Source organism: Vipera ursinii (assembly GCF_947247035.1).
Source record: "Vipera ursinii genome assembly, chromosome: 6".
NCBI lineage: Eukaryota > Metazoa > Chordata > Lepidosauria > Squamata > Viperidae > Vipera > Vipera ursinii.
Genome location: NC_139515.1, coordinates 18816982 through 18832484, shown reverse-complemented (window position 1 = coordinate 18832484; position 15503 = coordinate 18816982). Strand labels below are relative to the sequence as shown.

The 15503-nt window shown below is 39.6% G+C and overlaps 1 protein-coding gene across 1 annotated transcript in view; it reads left to right on the top strand.

Moving 5' to 3' along the window:
* The window catches only part of IL17REL (interleukin 17 receptor E like), a gene marked incomplete at both ends in the record, with an annotated part of 34916 nt that overhangs the window by 2825 nt on the left and 16588 nt on the right, over window positions 1–15503 (top strand). The window contains one exon of the mRNA XM_083366628.1: window positions 4313–4427. Within this exon, the coding sequence (XP_083222754.1) occupies window positions 4313–4427 (115 nt within the window). The remainder of the gene's footprint in view (window positions 1–4312; window positions 4428–15503) is intronic.

Genomic DNA, 15503 nt, shown 5'->3' with positions numbered 1-15503 from the left:
GCGCTACCCCATCCAGTACCAAAAATGGGAAAATATCATATCCAGAAGGCCCAAAGAACCCAGTCTTGCCAGAGTTCACTTGAAGTTTATCATTCTCCATTCAGACCTCCCACAGCTTCCAGGCACTGGGATAAGATATCAACAACATTGTTTAGTTCCCCAGGGGCAAAGATAAAAGAAGTAGCTTTGCAGGAAAGGAGATAGTTCACCACTTGCTGCTTCAGCCCTGCAAACATCCCATGCCACCAATGTTATAGACTGGAAAAGATGAATGGATGGTGCTGAGGGTAACTGCATAATGATGGCTATGAAGATTGGTCCTTGTGAGGCCCATGAGAAGAGTCAAGAGGGAAAACTGTCAACTGTGCTGTGACAGCATTATGCCAGTGACTCATATCATTGTGTAATGGGATCATGACATTTGTGTAACATTATTTTGCCATCATCATAGCTTCCAATCTCCAGTGTTGGCGCTGGAAGTTATTTTTAGATTAGAAGCTATCTAGAAGAGGTGGCAAAATTACACAGAAGAACTGTACAAGAATGAGCTTAATGTCCCTGATAATCACAATGAGGTGGTCACTGATCTTGAGCCAGACATCCTAGAATGTGAAGTGAAGTGGGCCTTAGAAAAGCTGAGCAACAACAAAGTTAGTGGAGGTGACAGTATTCCAACTGAGCTATTCAAAATCTTAAAAGACGATGCAGTAAAAGTGTTACACTCACCATCCCAAAGAAAAAGAAATGGAAAAAAGCAAAATGGCTGTCTGAGGAAGCTTTGCAAATAGCTGAGGAAAGGAGGGAAGTGAAAGGCAAGGGAGAAAAAGAAAGATATGCCCAGTTGAATGCAGAATTCCAGATAATAGCTAGAAGAGATAAGAATGCCTTCTTAAATGAACAGTGCAAAGAAATAGACGAAAACAATAGAATAGGGAGGACCAGAGATCTTTTCAAGAAAATTGGAGAGATGAAGGGAACGTTCAATGCAAAAATGGGCATGATAAAGGACCAAAATGGCAGGGACCTAACAGAGGCAGAAGAGATTAAGAAGAGATGGCAAAATTACACAGAAGAACTATACAAGAATGAGCTTAACGTCCCTGATAATCACAATGAGGTGGTCACTGACCTCGAGCCAGACATCCTAGAATGTGAAGTGAAGTGGGCCTTAGAAAAGCTGAGCAACAACAAAGCTAGTGGAGGTGACAGTATTCCAGCTGAGCTATTCAAAATCTTAAAAGACGATGCAGTAAAAGTGCTACACTCAATTTGCCAGCAAATTTGGAAAACTCAACAGTGGCCACAGGATTAGAAAAGATCAGTTTACATTCCAATTCCAAAGAAAGGCAGTGCCAAAGAATGTTCAAACTATCGCACCATTGCACTCATTTCTCATGCTAGTAAAGTTATGCTTAAAATCTTACAAGCTAGACTCCAGCAGTATGTGGATCGAGAACTACCAGAAGTACAGGCAGGATTTCGAAGAGGCAGAGGAACTAGAGATCAAATTGCTAACATACGCTGGATCATGGAGAAAGCTAGAGAGTTCCAGAAAAACATCTACTTCTGCTTCATTGACTATGCTAAAGCCTTTGATTGTGTGGATCATAACAAACTCTGGCAAGTTCTTAAAGAGATGGGTGTACCAGATCATCTTATTTGTCTCTTGAGAAACCTATATGCGGGCCAAGAAGCAACAGTGAGAACTGGACACGGAACCACTGATTGGTTCAAAATTGGGAAAGGAGTCCGGCAAGGCTGTATACTGTCGCCTTGCCTATTTAACTTATATGCAGAGCACATCATGAGAAAGGCAGGGCTAGATGAATCAAAAGTTGGAATTAAGATTGCCGGAAGAAATATCAACAACCTAAGATATGCAGATGATACCACTCTAATGGCAGAAAGTGAAGAAGAACTAAAGAGCCTCTTGTTGAGAGTGAAGAAGGAGATCATGGCATCCGGCCCTCTCAATTCCTGGCAAATAGATGGGGAAGAAATGGAGGTAGTGACAGATTTTATTTTCCTGGGCTCCAAGATCACTGCAGATGGGGCTCCAAGATCACTGCAGATGGGGACTGTAGCCAAGAAATTAAAAGATGCTTGCTCCTTGGGAGGAAAGCCATGACAAATCTAGACAGCACACTAAAAAGCAGAGACATTACCCTGTCAACAAAAGTGCGTATAGTCAAGGCTATGGTCTTCCCAGCTGCAATGTATGGCAGTGAAAGTTGGACCATAAGAAAAGCCGAGCACCAAAAAATTGAGGCCTTTGAACTATGGTGCTTGAGAAGACTCCTGCGAGTCCCTTGGACTGCAAGGCGATCAAACCGGTCAGTCCTAGAGGAGATCAACCCTGACTGCTCTTTAGAAGGCCAGATCCTGAAGCTAAAACTCAAATACTTTGGCCACCTAATGAGAAGGAAGGACTCACTGGAGAAGAGGCTAATGCTGGGAAAGATTGAGGGCAAGAGAAGAAGGGGACGACAGAGAATGAGGTGGCTGGATGGAGTCACTGAAGCAGTAGGTGTGAGCTTAAATGGACTCCAGAAGATGGTAGAGGACAGGAAGGCCTGGAGAAACATTGTCCATAGGGTCACGATGGGTCGGACACGACTTCGCAGCTAACAACAACAATCCATTCTACTCAGTTCTGGCATTTTAGTTTATTATCCACAGTATTATATCAGCCAAATGGTTGCCTGGCCAAAGTGAGAATGAAGATATTTAAACTATTTAAAACAGGATCCCCAACATTAGTAGAAAAGGACAAGAATTGGTTCAAATTCGTTTCCACATTCACTGACTGATTACTGTCTGGCTCAGAGAGGATTGTCTGCATGTGCTAAGAACGTTAGTATGATGACTATGTGTGGGCTAAGAATATTGCATGCCACTGCTCCCATATGGATTTATTTAAAAGAATATCCCTAAGAAACATAAATCAAACCATTATTCCCCAGAAACCTAATTACATCCAACATTGCTCACTTCATTTTTTAACTGAAAATATTGTGAACCTCTTTCTTGTTTCAAAAGGACAGCTAATTTAATCGGTTAGTTCCTGATATCTATATTTTTTTACAGACTTCTTTTTGGAAAAAAGCAATGAATATATATATATATTATGGCTAGGAAATATTACTGCAGAAAGGGATTTTCCAGAAAAGCTTATACCTCATGAAAATACTGTCATATTGATTCATGGGTAAAGGTTTGAACATTTCCTCAAACAAGGTAGATACTATTGGTATATACATCTATATCCATATGCTCATCTGGGCCTAGATGAATTGCTTGGATATGGCATTTGATTCATGAGGGAATAAGAAATACAAACCCAGATCTAAGGCCAACAGTGTTTACTTATGGCTAGCTTCCTGCAAAGAAAGCTAAATCAGAGCCAATGTTGCAATGCAACTTTTTAAAAATTTCAATTAAATCCTTTTCTATTCTTTATGGCTTGTTTGTGGATTCACAGATAGGAGTCCCATTTAAAGTTATAGAAGTTATAAAGATATGCCTTTTTATGTTTGTTTTTGTTTTTTTCCTCTTTTTTGGATTTTTGGGAGTTTGGAATCTTAACTTTCTTTTGAATAAAATAAAAGAGAATGAAAAAAGTATATGCCTTCATATATTAATATTTCTATATTAGAAACAGTACTATTTTATCATAATCCAAATCTGTGAGTTTAATATAAAATACAACCAAGGTTCTTGCTCATGAGCCCAATCATGTTTGCTTTAATGAAGGAGTTAAGAGTTGCTTCCTGGATCTTCAGTGGATGGGCAAGTTCTAACAGGAGGGCAGAACTCCTACAATCTCAAGTAGATTGCTGGATAGTCCTGACTGTGAAAACTCTGAGTTATGGGTTACATTTGGAATGTTATCATTACATTTCTTGAAACAGGATAGTCTTTGGAAACTGAGAACATAATTAAGTGAAATCTAGGAAATTAATAAATACAGAATAACAGAGTTGAAAAGGTCCTTGGAAATCTTCTAGTCCAACCCCCTGTTCAGGCAGGAAACTCTGTACATTTCAGACAAATAGTTTTCCAATCTCTTCTTTAAAACCTCCAGTGATAGAGCATCCACAACTTCTGGAGGTAAACCGTTCCACTGATTAATTGTTCTCACTGTCAGGACATTTTAGTTCTATCCTCTAGAATTATTCAGGGTGAAAAAATAAAATAAAAATGAAACATAACATTAATACATTTGAAAAATCATTTTAGTGGAATCCATGTTTCCTTGCACTCTCATTTTGTGAAGTAGTGTCTAAACTGAATATTCTTTTGATGCAAACAGGTGAAAATACAATTTAATTGCTTTGAAGTCAGTGTGGGACAACATCTTTACGTAACCATGACAACAATTCCAAATTATTGTGGAGTTAAACAGATTCAAGAATATTATGTTGAAGGTAGGAAACATTAAAAAATGTTGAACTTGTGCATGTACATCCTTGCAGGTGTGTGCACTTGCATGTTTATGCTAATGCTAACACTAAAATGAAGATGATGCTAACACAAATATCAGTACAGGTGCCCCTGATTTACAACCATTTGTTTAGCAACTGTTTGAAGTTACAAAAACACTGAAAGAAGTAATTGATAGTTGGTACTCACACTTACAAATGTTGCAGCATCTCCACAATCAAATGGAGCTGTGCGTGCGTTTGCCTGCCACACAAGTGGAACCATCCCCTCTTCCCCCAATAGTTCACAAAACTGAAAAGGTTGGGGAACTTTGGTTTAGACCAGACATGTCAAACTCACGATTTCACATGTTGTTGTGCAACATATCAGAGCCTTTTTTCCATTGTCGGTAATGGAGTGGGCGTGGCTTCTGGATGACACATCTGGCCCGCAGGCCAGCAGTTTGATACCCCTGCTTTAGACCATGCCTTAAGATCAGGATATTGAATTAATAGCTGTTACTTAAGTGTAACAAGAGTACTTTGTTATCTAAAAGTTGGTGTTGTATCAGAAATCCCCTAGGCACGTGAAGAACAACTTGTAGTTTACCAGCAAAAATCCAGTTACCTTCATATTCAATTTAGGGTTTCATGTCAGTACAATAAGAAGAAAAAAATCAACTTTTAATCAAACAGATATCTACTTTTAAATTATAGGATGTCCATTTTATTTTTATATTACTAGTAACAGAGCAAATTATCTTGTGCTTAAGTAACTTGTGATCTTAAAACTGTGGTATAGGAGCTCAAACATTTATTCCTGTGACTATATTCCTGTGACATTCATTTGATGAAAATAAAAATAGATATCATTTTTACTATATGTTTTACTATATGTTTACTATATGTTTTTAGCTTATTTGTATATATACCGGTACCATTGCTTTTTGAAATAGCTGTTAAAGGCTGTGAAAAGCTGTGGTGGGACGTTTTGCTTCTGTGAAGGTTTATGCAAAGTTCCAGAAGCTGTTTCACAATGCAACATGTCCTCAACACCCCTGCAACCAGGTTTTAATGTCAAACTAGCCACTTTCCTTTGCTCCACCTGGGCTTTGAGGCCTCCTCTAGCAGTTCTGATCGCTGAAAGAGACTTTTGCTAACACACTGCTTTTGGAATTGCTGGATGTGGCAACTTGCACATCTGAATTTTCTCATTCTGCAGTCTAGTTTTTTCCACTGAAGTGAAGTCAAGCCAATAATGGGGGAAAGAGGCTTTTTTTCACTAAGAATTTTAGATGCAGTTTGCCTTGTTGTAATCTGTTCCTTTAGTTAGGAAGCACAAATCTGACTGGTTGTGGAGAAGATATACTTGATTTTGTCCTCCACCTATCATTGTCCTTTGAAAACTTCTAGAGTACAGGAGAAGTGCCTGGAGATTGAAGAGCTAACAATCTTTGAAAAAGGGACAAAGTGGACCCAGAAAGCTATAAACCAATCAACTTGACATCAACACTTAGGAAAATCCTAGAACAGTGATTCTCAACCTTGCCAACTTTAAGATGTATGGACTTCAACTCTCAGAATTCATAGCTGGCTGGAGAATTCTGGGAGTTGAAATCCATGCATCTTAAAGTTGCCAAGATTGAGAAACACTGTCCTAGAAAAGAATCACATTATGGCCCTGATGGACATATTTCTGATAAGGAGGATAGAGAGGAAGTAGAATCAGGTTCATCTATGGACAATTGACTTAGGTGAGGCCAATAGTGGTGAGGCGAATGAGTCCATTCTGGTTGAATCAGGCCTACTAAGTCCCCAGGCCTCCTTAACTGCACCAACTGACAGTTCAACCACCCAGTCATAGGGAGAGATACATGATAACAATTCTACAACAGAGAGCAGGACTCTGTAGATCTGAAAGTTCTGCCAAGAAGCCAACATAAGAATCCTGAGGAGTAAACTGCCCTAAAAGGTAAAGGTAAAGGTTCCCCCGCACATGCGTGCTAGTCGTTTCCGACTCTAGGGGCCGGTGCTCATCTCCGTTTCAAAGCCGAAGAGCCAGAGCTTGTCCGAGGACGTCTCCGTGGTCATGTGGCCGGCATGACTAGACGCCAGAGGCGCACGGAACGCTGTTACCTTCCCACCGTAGTGGTCCCTATTTTTCTACTTGCATTTTTACATGCTTTCGAACTGCTAGGTTGGCAGAAGCTGGGACGAGTAACAGGCGCTCACTCTGTTAGGCAGCACTCGGGATTCGACCCGCCAAACTGCCGACCTTCTGATCGACAAGCTCAGCGTCCTAACCCACTGAGCCACCGCGTCCCTTAGCTGTGTACTAAAGAAACTCAGCATGGCTGGTTTATTAGCTTCATTCCTGAAAACAGAATAACTATTCAAGCCTCACTTCTGTCACATTCACTTTGCTGTGCCATGCTTAGAACTCTGGATTCCATTTCATTAGGCCTTGGATTTGTCACTTATATACTGGATTCCTGGTGTTGACTTGTGCCAAGTCTGTGAGTGTGGCTTGCATGGCCTGTGACAGATGAGTGTGTATATTGGTAAAAAGTGCTCTTCTAAACAAGTTCTGCCTGAGTTTCCATAGTGCTGAACTCTGGCAAATATCCAGCTTGCTGTCTTGTGGACTGGCAGCCAGCAGCGCAGGCACTTAAAATCAAGTCATGTATTTGCAAGCACTTAGAAAGGAACAAGGTGATTACTAGAAGTAAGCACTGGTTTATTAAAAATGTATTGTCAGGAAAAAAATTCCAATAAATTTGTTTGACCTAAAGTCTCGTCTTCTGCCAGAAAAATAAGAACCAGAAAGGGGGAAATTATTAATTTAAATTAAAAAAAGATTAAAATTGTAATAAAAATATAAATTTATATTGTTCTAGCTCAATGCCTAAAGTGGCCTAAACTGATCCCAGGAATGACATCAGAGCTCTCTGTACAGAAAAGTGCAGTGTTGTGTACAGTCAAGATACTGTGCAGAACCCTCAAACCTCCAGGTTTGAGCAAATTCATTACTCCTTCTTTCCTTTCTTCTCTCCCTCCAGGAAGTCCCACAATCACACTGTTGTGTTTCTATAATGGCTTAAATAAGCCACCTCATTAGGTTCACAAAGCACTCTTCTCCAAAATCAAAGCGATGACACAATGTCTTAGCACAATGTGTGAATCTAGTCTCTCTCTCTCTCTCTCTCTCTCTCTCTCTCTCTCTCTCTCTCTCTCTCTCTCTCTCTCTCTCTCTCTCTCTCTCTCTCTCTCTCTCTCTCTCTTACACACATAGACTTAGAAGCAGATTGTCACTCCAATTAAATCCCTTATATACAGTATATTATAACTGAATCAATTAAATATTTGTAATCTGTATACTATTAAGGGATTTCTACTGACTTCTGACCATCCTTCATGAAAATAAAACAGCAGATGTCTTAAGAAAATAAACAAGTTGAAAATCTGTTTTTTTTTGTAGACTGCAGAAACAATGATGTGGGAAAAAATATTCCAGATTGTTTTGGTAAGTTGAGGTCTCCGAGATTTAAAACAGTAGCATACAGTATTCAGTAGTCTATTAAATATTTCAACAAGGACACATGGGAATTATCTATCAAATTCAGCTTGACACTTGAAAACCAGTTCTTCAATTCTTTTTCTTCTGAAGCTGGCCATCTGGAGTTGAATCAAGGGGTCCAGAAATAGGACACAATGAGGACTGAAATGCAGGAGTAGCACAACCTACTAAGAAAATCAGGGTTCCAAAGACAAAAGCTGTGCATCAAGGTTGGGTCCAATTCCTCTAAAAATAATGAAAAGGAGAGATTTTTCTAGTACAAGCCCTCTCATCTCGTTTCTCGAGCAGAAATTCTCCCTGAGTTGATGAATTCCAAGGGCAATTTGTTTTGCAGAGGTTCTACTTTCCATATAGTCCTGCCATCATTGAATGAGATTTTTGTTTCCACAACTAGCTGTTCTAGCATCCGCATTCCCCATTTCTAAGATTCAAAGGAAAGAATTATAGACCAATTGTTGCCTAATTTAGATAAAATCTGGCTAAAAGATGTTGTTCAAATTCCATTAATCAAATGGTTTACTACAGTATGTGCTAACTTAGAAGTGATTTAGTAAACTAGAACCTGTGATAACTAAATGCAAAGAGTGGAAAGAGGGCAGAGAAGAGCAACAAAAAAGATGAGGGGGCTGGGATTGGATATGTCTAGCCTAATGAAAAGAATGACTAGGGGTGACATGATAGCACTGTTCTAATATTTGAGGAGCTCTTACAAAGATGGGGAATCAAACTATTTTTCAAAGCACCAAAAGGCAAGACAAGAAATAATGATTAGAAACTAACCAAGGAGAAAAGCAACCTAAAACTAAAGAAAGATTTCCTAATGGTGAAAGCAATCAACCAATGGAACAGCTTGCCTTCAGAAATTGCGGGTGCTCCATCACTGGAGGCTTTCAAAAAGAGACTGGATAACCATTTGTCTGAAATAATATAGGGTTTCCTGCTCAAGCAGGGGTTTGGACTGGAAGATCTCCGATGTCCCTTCCAATTCTATTATTCTATGTTCTAAATAAGAGCTGAAGGTAATGATTATTATTATGCTTTTATATATATATATATATATATACATATACATATATATATATACATATATATATATATACACACACACACATATATATATATATATATATATATATATATATATATATATATATATATACATATACATACATACATATATACATACATACATACATATATATATATATATATATATGTTTCAAATGTTAACTCTTTAGATTACCTTGCTAGGCCCCAAACATGGGGCAAATCTTTATTTCCTGTTTTCAGCCTATCTTGAAGGCTATCGAACAGGCAGTAGTCACACCGGACAATTCCTATATTTGTGTAAATTACTAACAAAGAATTAAAGGGAAACTGAAATGCATTTCTGACTCATTAGTCGTCATCAGCCAGCCATACCCTTCTGAGATTCGAACCATGGGCTGATTGCATATGAGGCAGTGTTATTTGCCTCTAAGCCACAAGGTCTCTCTCGCTCTGTTAGCTTTTTTTCTGCAAGGGAAGATATGTTTCAAATGTTAACTCTTTAGATTACCTTGCTAGGCCCCAAACATGGGGCAAATCTTTATTTCCTGTTTTCAGCCTATCTTGAAGGCTATCGAACAGGCAGTAGTCACACCGGACAATTCCTATATTTGTGTAAATTACTAACAAAGAATTAAAGGGAAACTGAAATGCATTTCTGACTCATTAGTCGTCATCAGCCAGCCATACCCTTCTGAGATTCGAACCATGGGCTGATTGCATATGAGGCAGTGTTATTTGCCTCTAAGCCACAAGGTCTCTCTCGCTCTGTTAGCTTTTTTTCTGCAAGGGAAGATATGTTTCAAATGTTAACTCTTTAGATTACCTTGCTAGGCCCCAAACATGGGGCAAATCTTTATTTCCTGTTTTCAGCCTATCTTGACGACTAATGAGTCAGAAATGCATTTCAGTTTCCCTTTAATTCTTTGTTAGTAATTTACACAAATATAGGAATTGTCCGGTGTGACTACTGCCTGTTCGATAGCCTTCAAGATAGGCTGAAAACAGGAAATAAAGATTTGCCCCATGTTTGGGGCCTAGCAAGGTAATCTAAAGAGTTAACATTTGAAACATATCTTCCCTTGCAGAAAAAAAGCTAACAGAGCGAGAGAGACCTTGTGGCTTAGAGGCAAATAACACTGCCTCATATGCAATCAGCCCATGGTTCGAATCTCAGAAGGGTATGGCTGGCTGATGACGACTAATGAGTCAGAAATGCATTTCAGTTTCCCTTTAATTCTTTGTTAGTAATTTACACAAATATAGGAATTGTCCGGTGTGACTACTGCCTGTTCGATAGCCTTCAAGATAGGCTGAAAACAGGAAATAAAGATTTGCCCCATGTTTGGGGCCTAGCAAGGTAATCTAAAGAGTTAACATTTGAAACATATCTTCCCTTGCAGAAAAAAAGCTAACAGAGCGAGAGAGACCTTGTGGCTTAGAGGCAAATAACACTGCCTCATATGCAATCAGCCCATGGTTCGAATCTCAGAAGGGTATGGCTGGCTGATGACGACTAATGAGTCAGAAATGCATTTCAGTTTCCCTTTAATTCTTTGTTAGTAATTTACACACATATATATATATATATATATATATATATATATATATATATATATATATATATATATATATATATATATACATACATATATATATATATATATATGTGGATCTTTGGTTATTCGGGTTTTTCCCCATGTAGGTGTAGGGGCGACGTTTCGACGGAATCCCATCCGTCATCATCAGGCTGGTGGCTTCTGTTTCTTCTTCTGGGAGAAGCATGTGGCTGTTTGTTCCTCTTTTTTAAACTGCCAGAGGGGGTGTGTTCTGTGGGTGGAGGTGTGCTCTGATTGGGTGGGGGATTAAGTGTGTTCTGATTGGGTGGGAGTGTGTTTTGAATGGTGGGTGTGTTCTGATTGGGTGGGGGGGTGTTTTGAGTGGATGGGCTGGTCTCAGCTGCCAGCCTTAGATCTGAGCTGGTGAGTTGTGCTGCTTTTGTTCGGCTTTGTGTTTGTGGTGGTGCCATGTTTTTACAGTGGGTGTCAGTTTGCTTATTGTGTGGTTTGGAGGGGTTTAAAGTGGCTGATATTGCAGCTGTAGTTAGGTTTCTGTTTTGTGGTTGTGCCTCGTTATCATTGTGGGTTCGGATTTGCTTTTTGAATGGTTGTGTGGTGGTGATGTCATGTGGTGTTATCATGAGTTTGGGTCTATCCTTCTTGGTGGTTGGGACTCGTCTGTCAATCAAGGCGGGTTTCCAAATGGTTGGTAGGCGAGAGGTATCATCTCGTTTGTTTATGCTGTGGGGGCGTTTTTCTATCTCAATGGCTTCTCTGATTATTCTGTTGTTAAAATGTTCAATTTTGGCGATAGTTTTGGTTTTGGTTTTCTATCTCAATGGCTTCTCTGATTATTCTGTTGTTAAAATGTTCAATTTTGGCGATAGTTTTGGTTTTTTTAAAATCAATTTCATGTCCCGTGGCTTCAAAGTGTTGGACCAGGGATGAAGTTTGTTCTCCTTTTCTGAGCGAGTTTTTGTGCTCTTCAATGCGTGCACTTATTCTTCTGTTGGTCTGTCCGATGTATGTGGTGGGGCAGATGGTGCTTGGGATTTCGTATACTCCTTGGTTTTCTAAACCAATTATGTCCTTGGGGTTTCTTAGGATGGTGGATATTTTTCTGTCTGTGTAGAATGCTGTTTTGATGTTGTATTTTTGGAGGACCTTGCTGATTCTGTCTGTGGTCCCTTTTAAGTATGGGAGGAGGGCTTTGCCATTTTCTTGTTCTCTGTCTTGGGTTTTTGTGGGTGTCTCTCTTCGGATTAAGTTGGTAATCGTGTTTCTTTGGAATCCATTGGCTGTTAGTACATTAATATATATATACATATATATATATATATACATATATATATATATATATATATATTTGTTTTCGTAGATTCTCGCGGGTGTCTGTATGTGTAGATCTAGAGTCTCGGGTTTCTTCCCGCGTTCCTTTCATCTTCAGAAAGTTGTGGCGACGTTTCGACGAAATCCCATCCGTCTACTAACCTACTGACCTACTAACATTACATCTCAAACTCAGCAACATTATTCACCCGATACTATGGGACAAAGTGAAACAACTGGCAGTTTGGAGAGCAGAAACAGAGACCATCTATAAAAACAACAGACATTCAAAGAAACTCAAACAATTAGAGAACTACAACAACCAAACAACCACATCACAACAACATCTACAACAAGTAGTGCATAACATCTCCCACAGAAGACTAACAACAGCAGAAACAAACGTCCTAGCAAAAGGTTTCAACTTCGCTGTTGCACCAAAGAAAATTCCCACAGAAACCATCATATGTGGAGCTGAAACCAGCTTAACTAAACTCAATGCAGATGAAGCAGACCAAGTCAGACATGAAGTCACCCACATCCTATGCACAAGCAAACCACCCAAAAGCAACCTAACAAAAGAAGAACAAGTAGCATTGCAAAACCTAAGAAAAGACAACAGCATAATCATACTACCAGCAGATAAAGGCAATGCTACAGTGGTAATGGACACATCAGACTATGAAGAGAAACTGTCCAACTTACTCAAAGAAACTACATACAAACCTATATATACAGATCCCACAACCTATCTAGAAAAGACCACCAAGAAAAAGATAAAATCAACTTCTATAAGCCAAGAAACCCAACAAACAATCATTCCTAGGGAGAAGTCATCCAGATGCCCAAAACTATATGGCCTCCCCAAAATACACAAAGATGGAATCCCACTAAGACCCATAGTAAGTTCTATAGGCTCACCACTACAAAACTTAGCTAAATACCTAGCAAAACAATTACAACCTCAAGCAGAAATGGCAGCTTCATATGTCCAAAACTCATACCACTTTATAGAATTAGTGAAAAATCTACAGATAGACCAAAAAGACTTGCTAGTCAGCTTCGATGTGGTATCACTATTCACCCAGGTGCCAGTCCAAGAAGCTCTATCAACAATAAGAAGCAAATACCAACCACCAAACCATATTATAGAACTAGCAGAACACTGCTTATCAAACACATACTTCATACACAGAGGCCAGAGATACAAACAAATAGAAGGCGCACCAATGGGATCCCCTCTATCACCAGTTATTGCCAACCTTTTCATGGAAGAATTTGAAACTAACGCTCTGGAAAAGACTACAAACAAACCAAAACTGTGGCTCAGATATGTGGATGACACCTTCGTGATCTGGCCCCACAGAAGAAAGGAGCTAGAAAACTTCCTAACACACCTGAACAGCCTACATCCCAAAATAAAATTCACCATGGAGATTGAAACAAACAACCAGTTACCTTTCCTGGATGTACTTATATACAAAAAACAAAACGGCACCCTAGGACACACAGTCTACCGAAAGAAAACACACACCAACCGTTACCTCAATGCGCAATCACATCATCACCCAGCACAAATAAATTCAGTAGCCAAAACACTAATAACAAGAACCAGACGCCTTGCAGTTGAAACACATATACAAACAGAACTACACACCCTGACAGACTTATTGACAGCAAACAAGTTCCAAAAAAACAAAATCACCAATATGATTCAGCAGGGGACTCCGAAACAGAAAAACATCCAAGAAGAAGAACAGAACAACGGACGAGCCATCTTGCCCTACATAAAAGGAACAACCGACAAAATCAGTAAAGTACTACGCAAACATAACATCAAAACCGCATTTAACACTGACAGAAAGATATCAACCATCCTGAGAAATCCCAAAGACAAAATAGAACTGGAAAACCAGGGCATATACCAAATCCCATGCGCCTCCTGTCCAGCAACATACATCGGACAGACTAACAGAAGAATAGAGGTACGTGTAGAAGAACATAAGAACTCAGTACAGAAGAAAGATCACACATCTTCACTAGTACAACATATAAACACTACGGGACACAACATCAATTTTGAAGGTACAAAAACAATCGCCAAAATAGAACATCTCAATAGCAGAATAATCAGAGAAGCCATTGAAATAGAAAAACACCCAGACAGTATGAACAAGCGAGACGACACCTCCCGCCTACATGCCATTTGGAAACCAGCATTGATAGAGAAACGAATTTCAGCAAACAAGGATTTAAAAAACCAACAAACAACCCCAAATGCCACCAGCCCCAGCAAGACTCATCCACACCCAGAACAAAAACTCTCCCACACAGAAGACAGAACAAGTCAAGCAAAAGTGCCATCACCCAAGCAGAAGAACGCACACACGAACCTGACTGACCCATACCAGAGATACATAGCAGGTCCTCGAACTCGGAGCCAAACCAAAGCTCTGGAGGCCACTACACAGCCCACTCCTCAGGACACCAAATCACAACACTCAGGATATTACAACACAACAAAAAACCCCACCCATTCAGAACACACCCCACCCAATCAGAAGACAGCCACGCCTCCAACCAATCAGAAGACAACCACGCATCCACCCAATCAGAAGACAGCCACGCCTCCACTCAATCAGAAGACAACCACGCCTCCACCCAGTCGGAGGACACCCCCACCCAATCAGAAAGCAGCCACGCCTCCTCCCAGTCAGAACACAGCCCCACCGGCAGTTGGAAGGAAAGGAACAGCCAGACCACGCATTGCTCCTGGAAGCAGCAGGAGGAACACTCCGGCCTGATGATGACGGATGGGATTTCGTCGAAACGTCGCCACAACTTTCTGAAGATGAAAGGAACGCGGGAAGAAACCCGAGACTCTAGATCTACATATATATATATATATATATATATATATATATATATATATATATATATATATATATATATATATATATATATATATATATATCTTACAAATGCACGGAAACTGTTGGTATCTGTTTATAGTTTCCTTCTAACCAGTAACTGGAGAACAATGGAACAATCTGGCAAGCTTGAACATGGAAGTCCTAGACTGGCTAGTGGGTTTTTTGAGTTGAACTTTGTTGTACTTTTCACCCTACATTTAGCTGATTTCCAAATCTGATGTGTGTTTTCTTTGATCAGATGGGGAACAGAGCAATGGCTAAATACCTGGTAGTTCAAAAAGACAGTTCCACATATATCTCTTGAGACTAGAGAGTTTTGCAGTTTCCTTATCAAAAATAAATGTGATTAAAAGCCTGTGTGTAATAATTGGAGAAGCAGTTTGGTGTAATGGTTAAAGGCATCAGGCTAGAAAGCCAGTAACTGAGAGTTCTAGTCCCACCTTAGGTGGCTGAACTTGAGCTAGTGTCTCTCAGTCCTAAGAAAAAAAGGCAATGGTGAACCACTTCTGCCAAGAAAAACTGCAGAGACTTGTTCTGGCAATTGCCAGGAGTAACACTGACTCACACACAGAAAATAATTATTACAAAATGTGTATGATTTTTAGTACTTTACTTAATTTGACCCCTTATTTCCAAT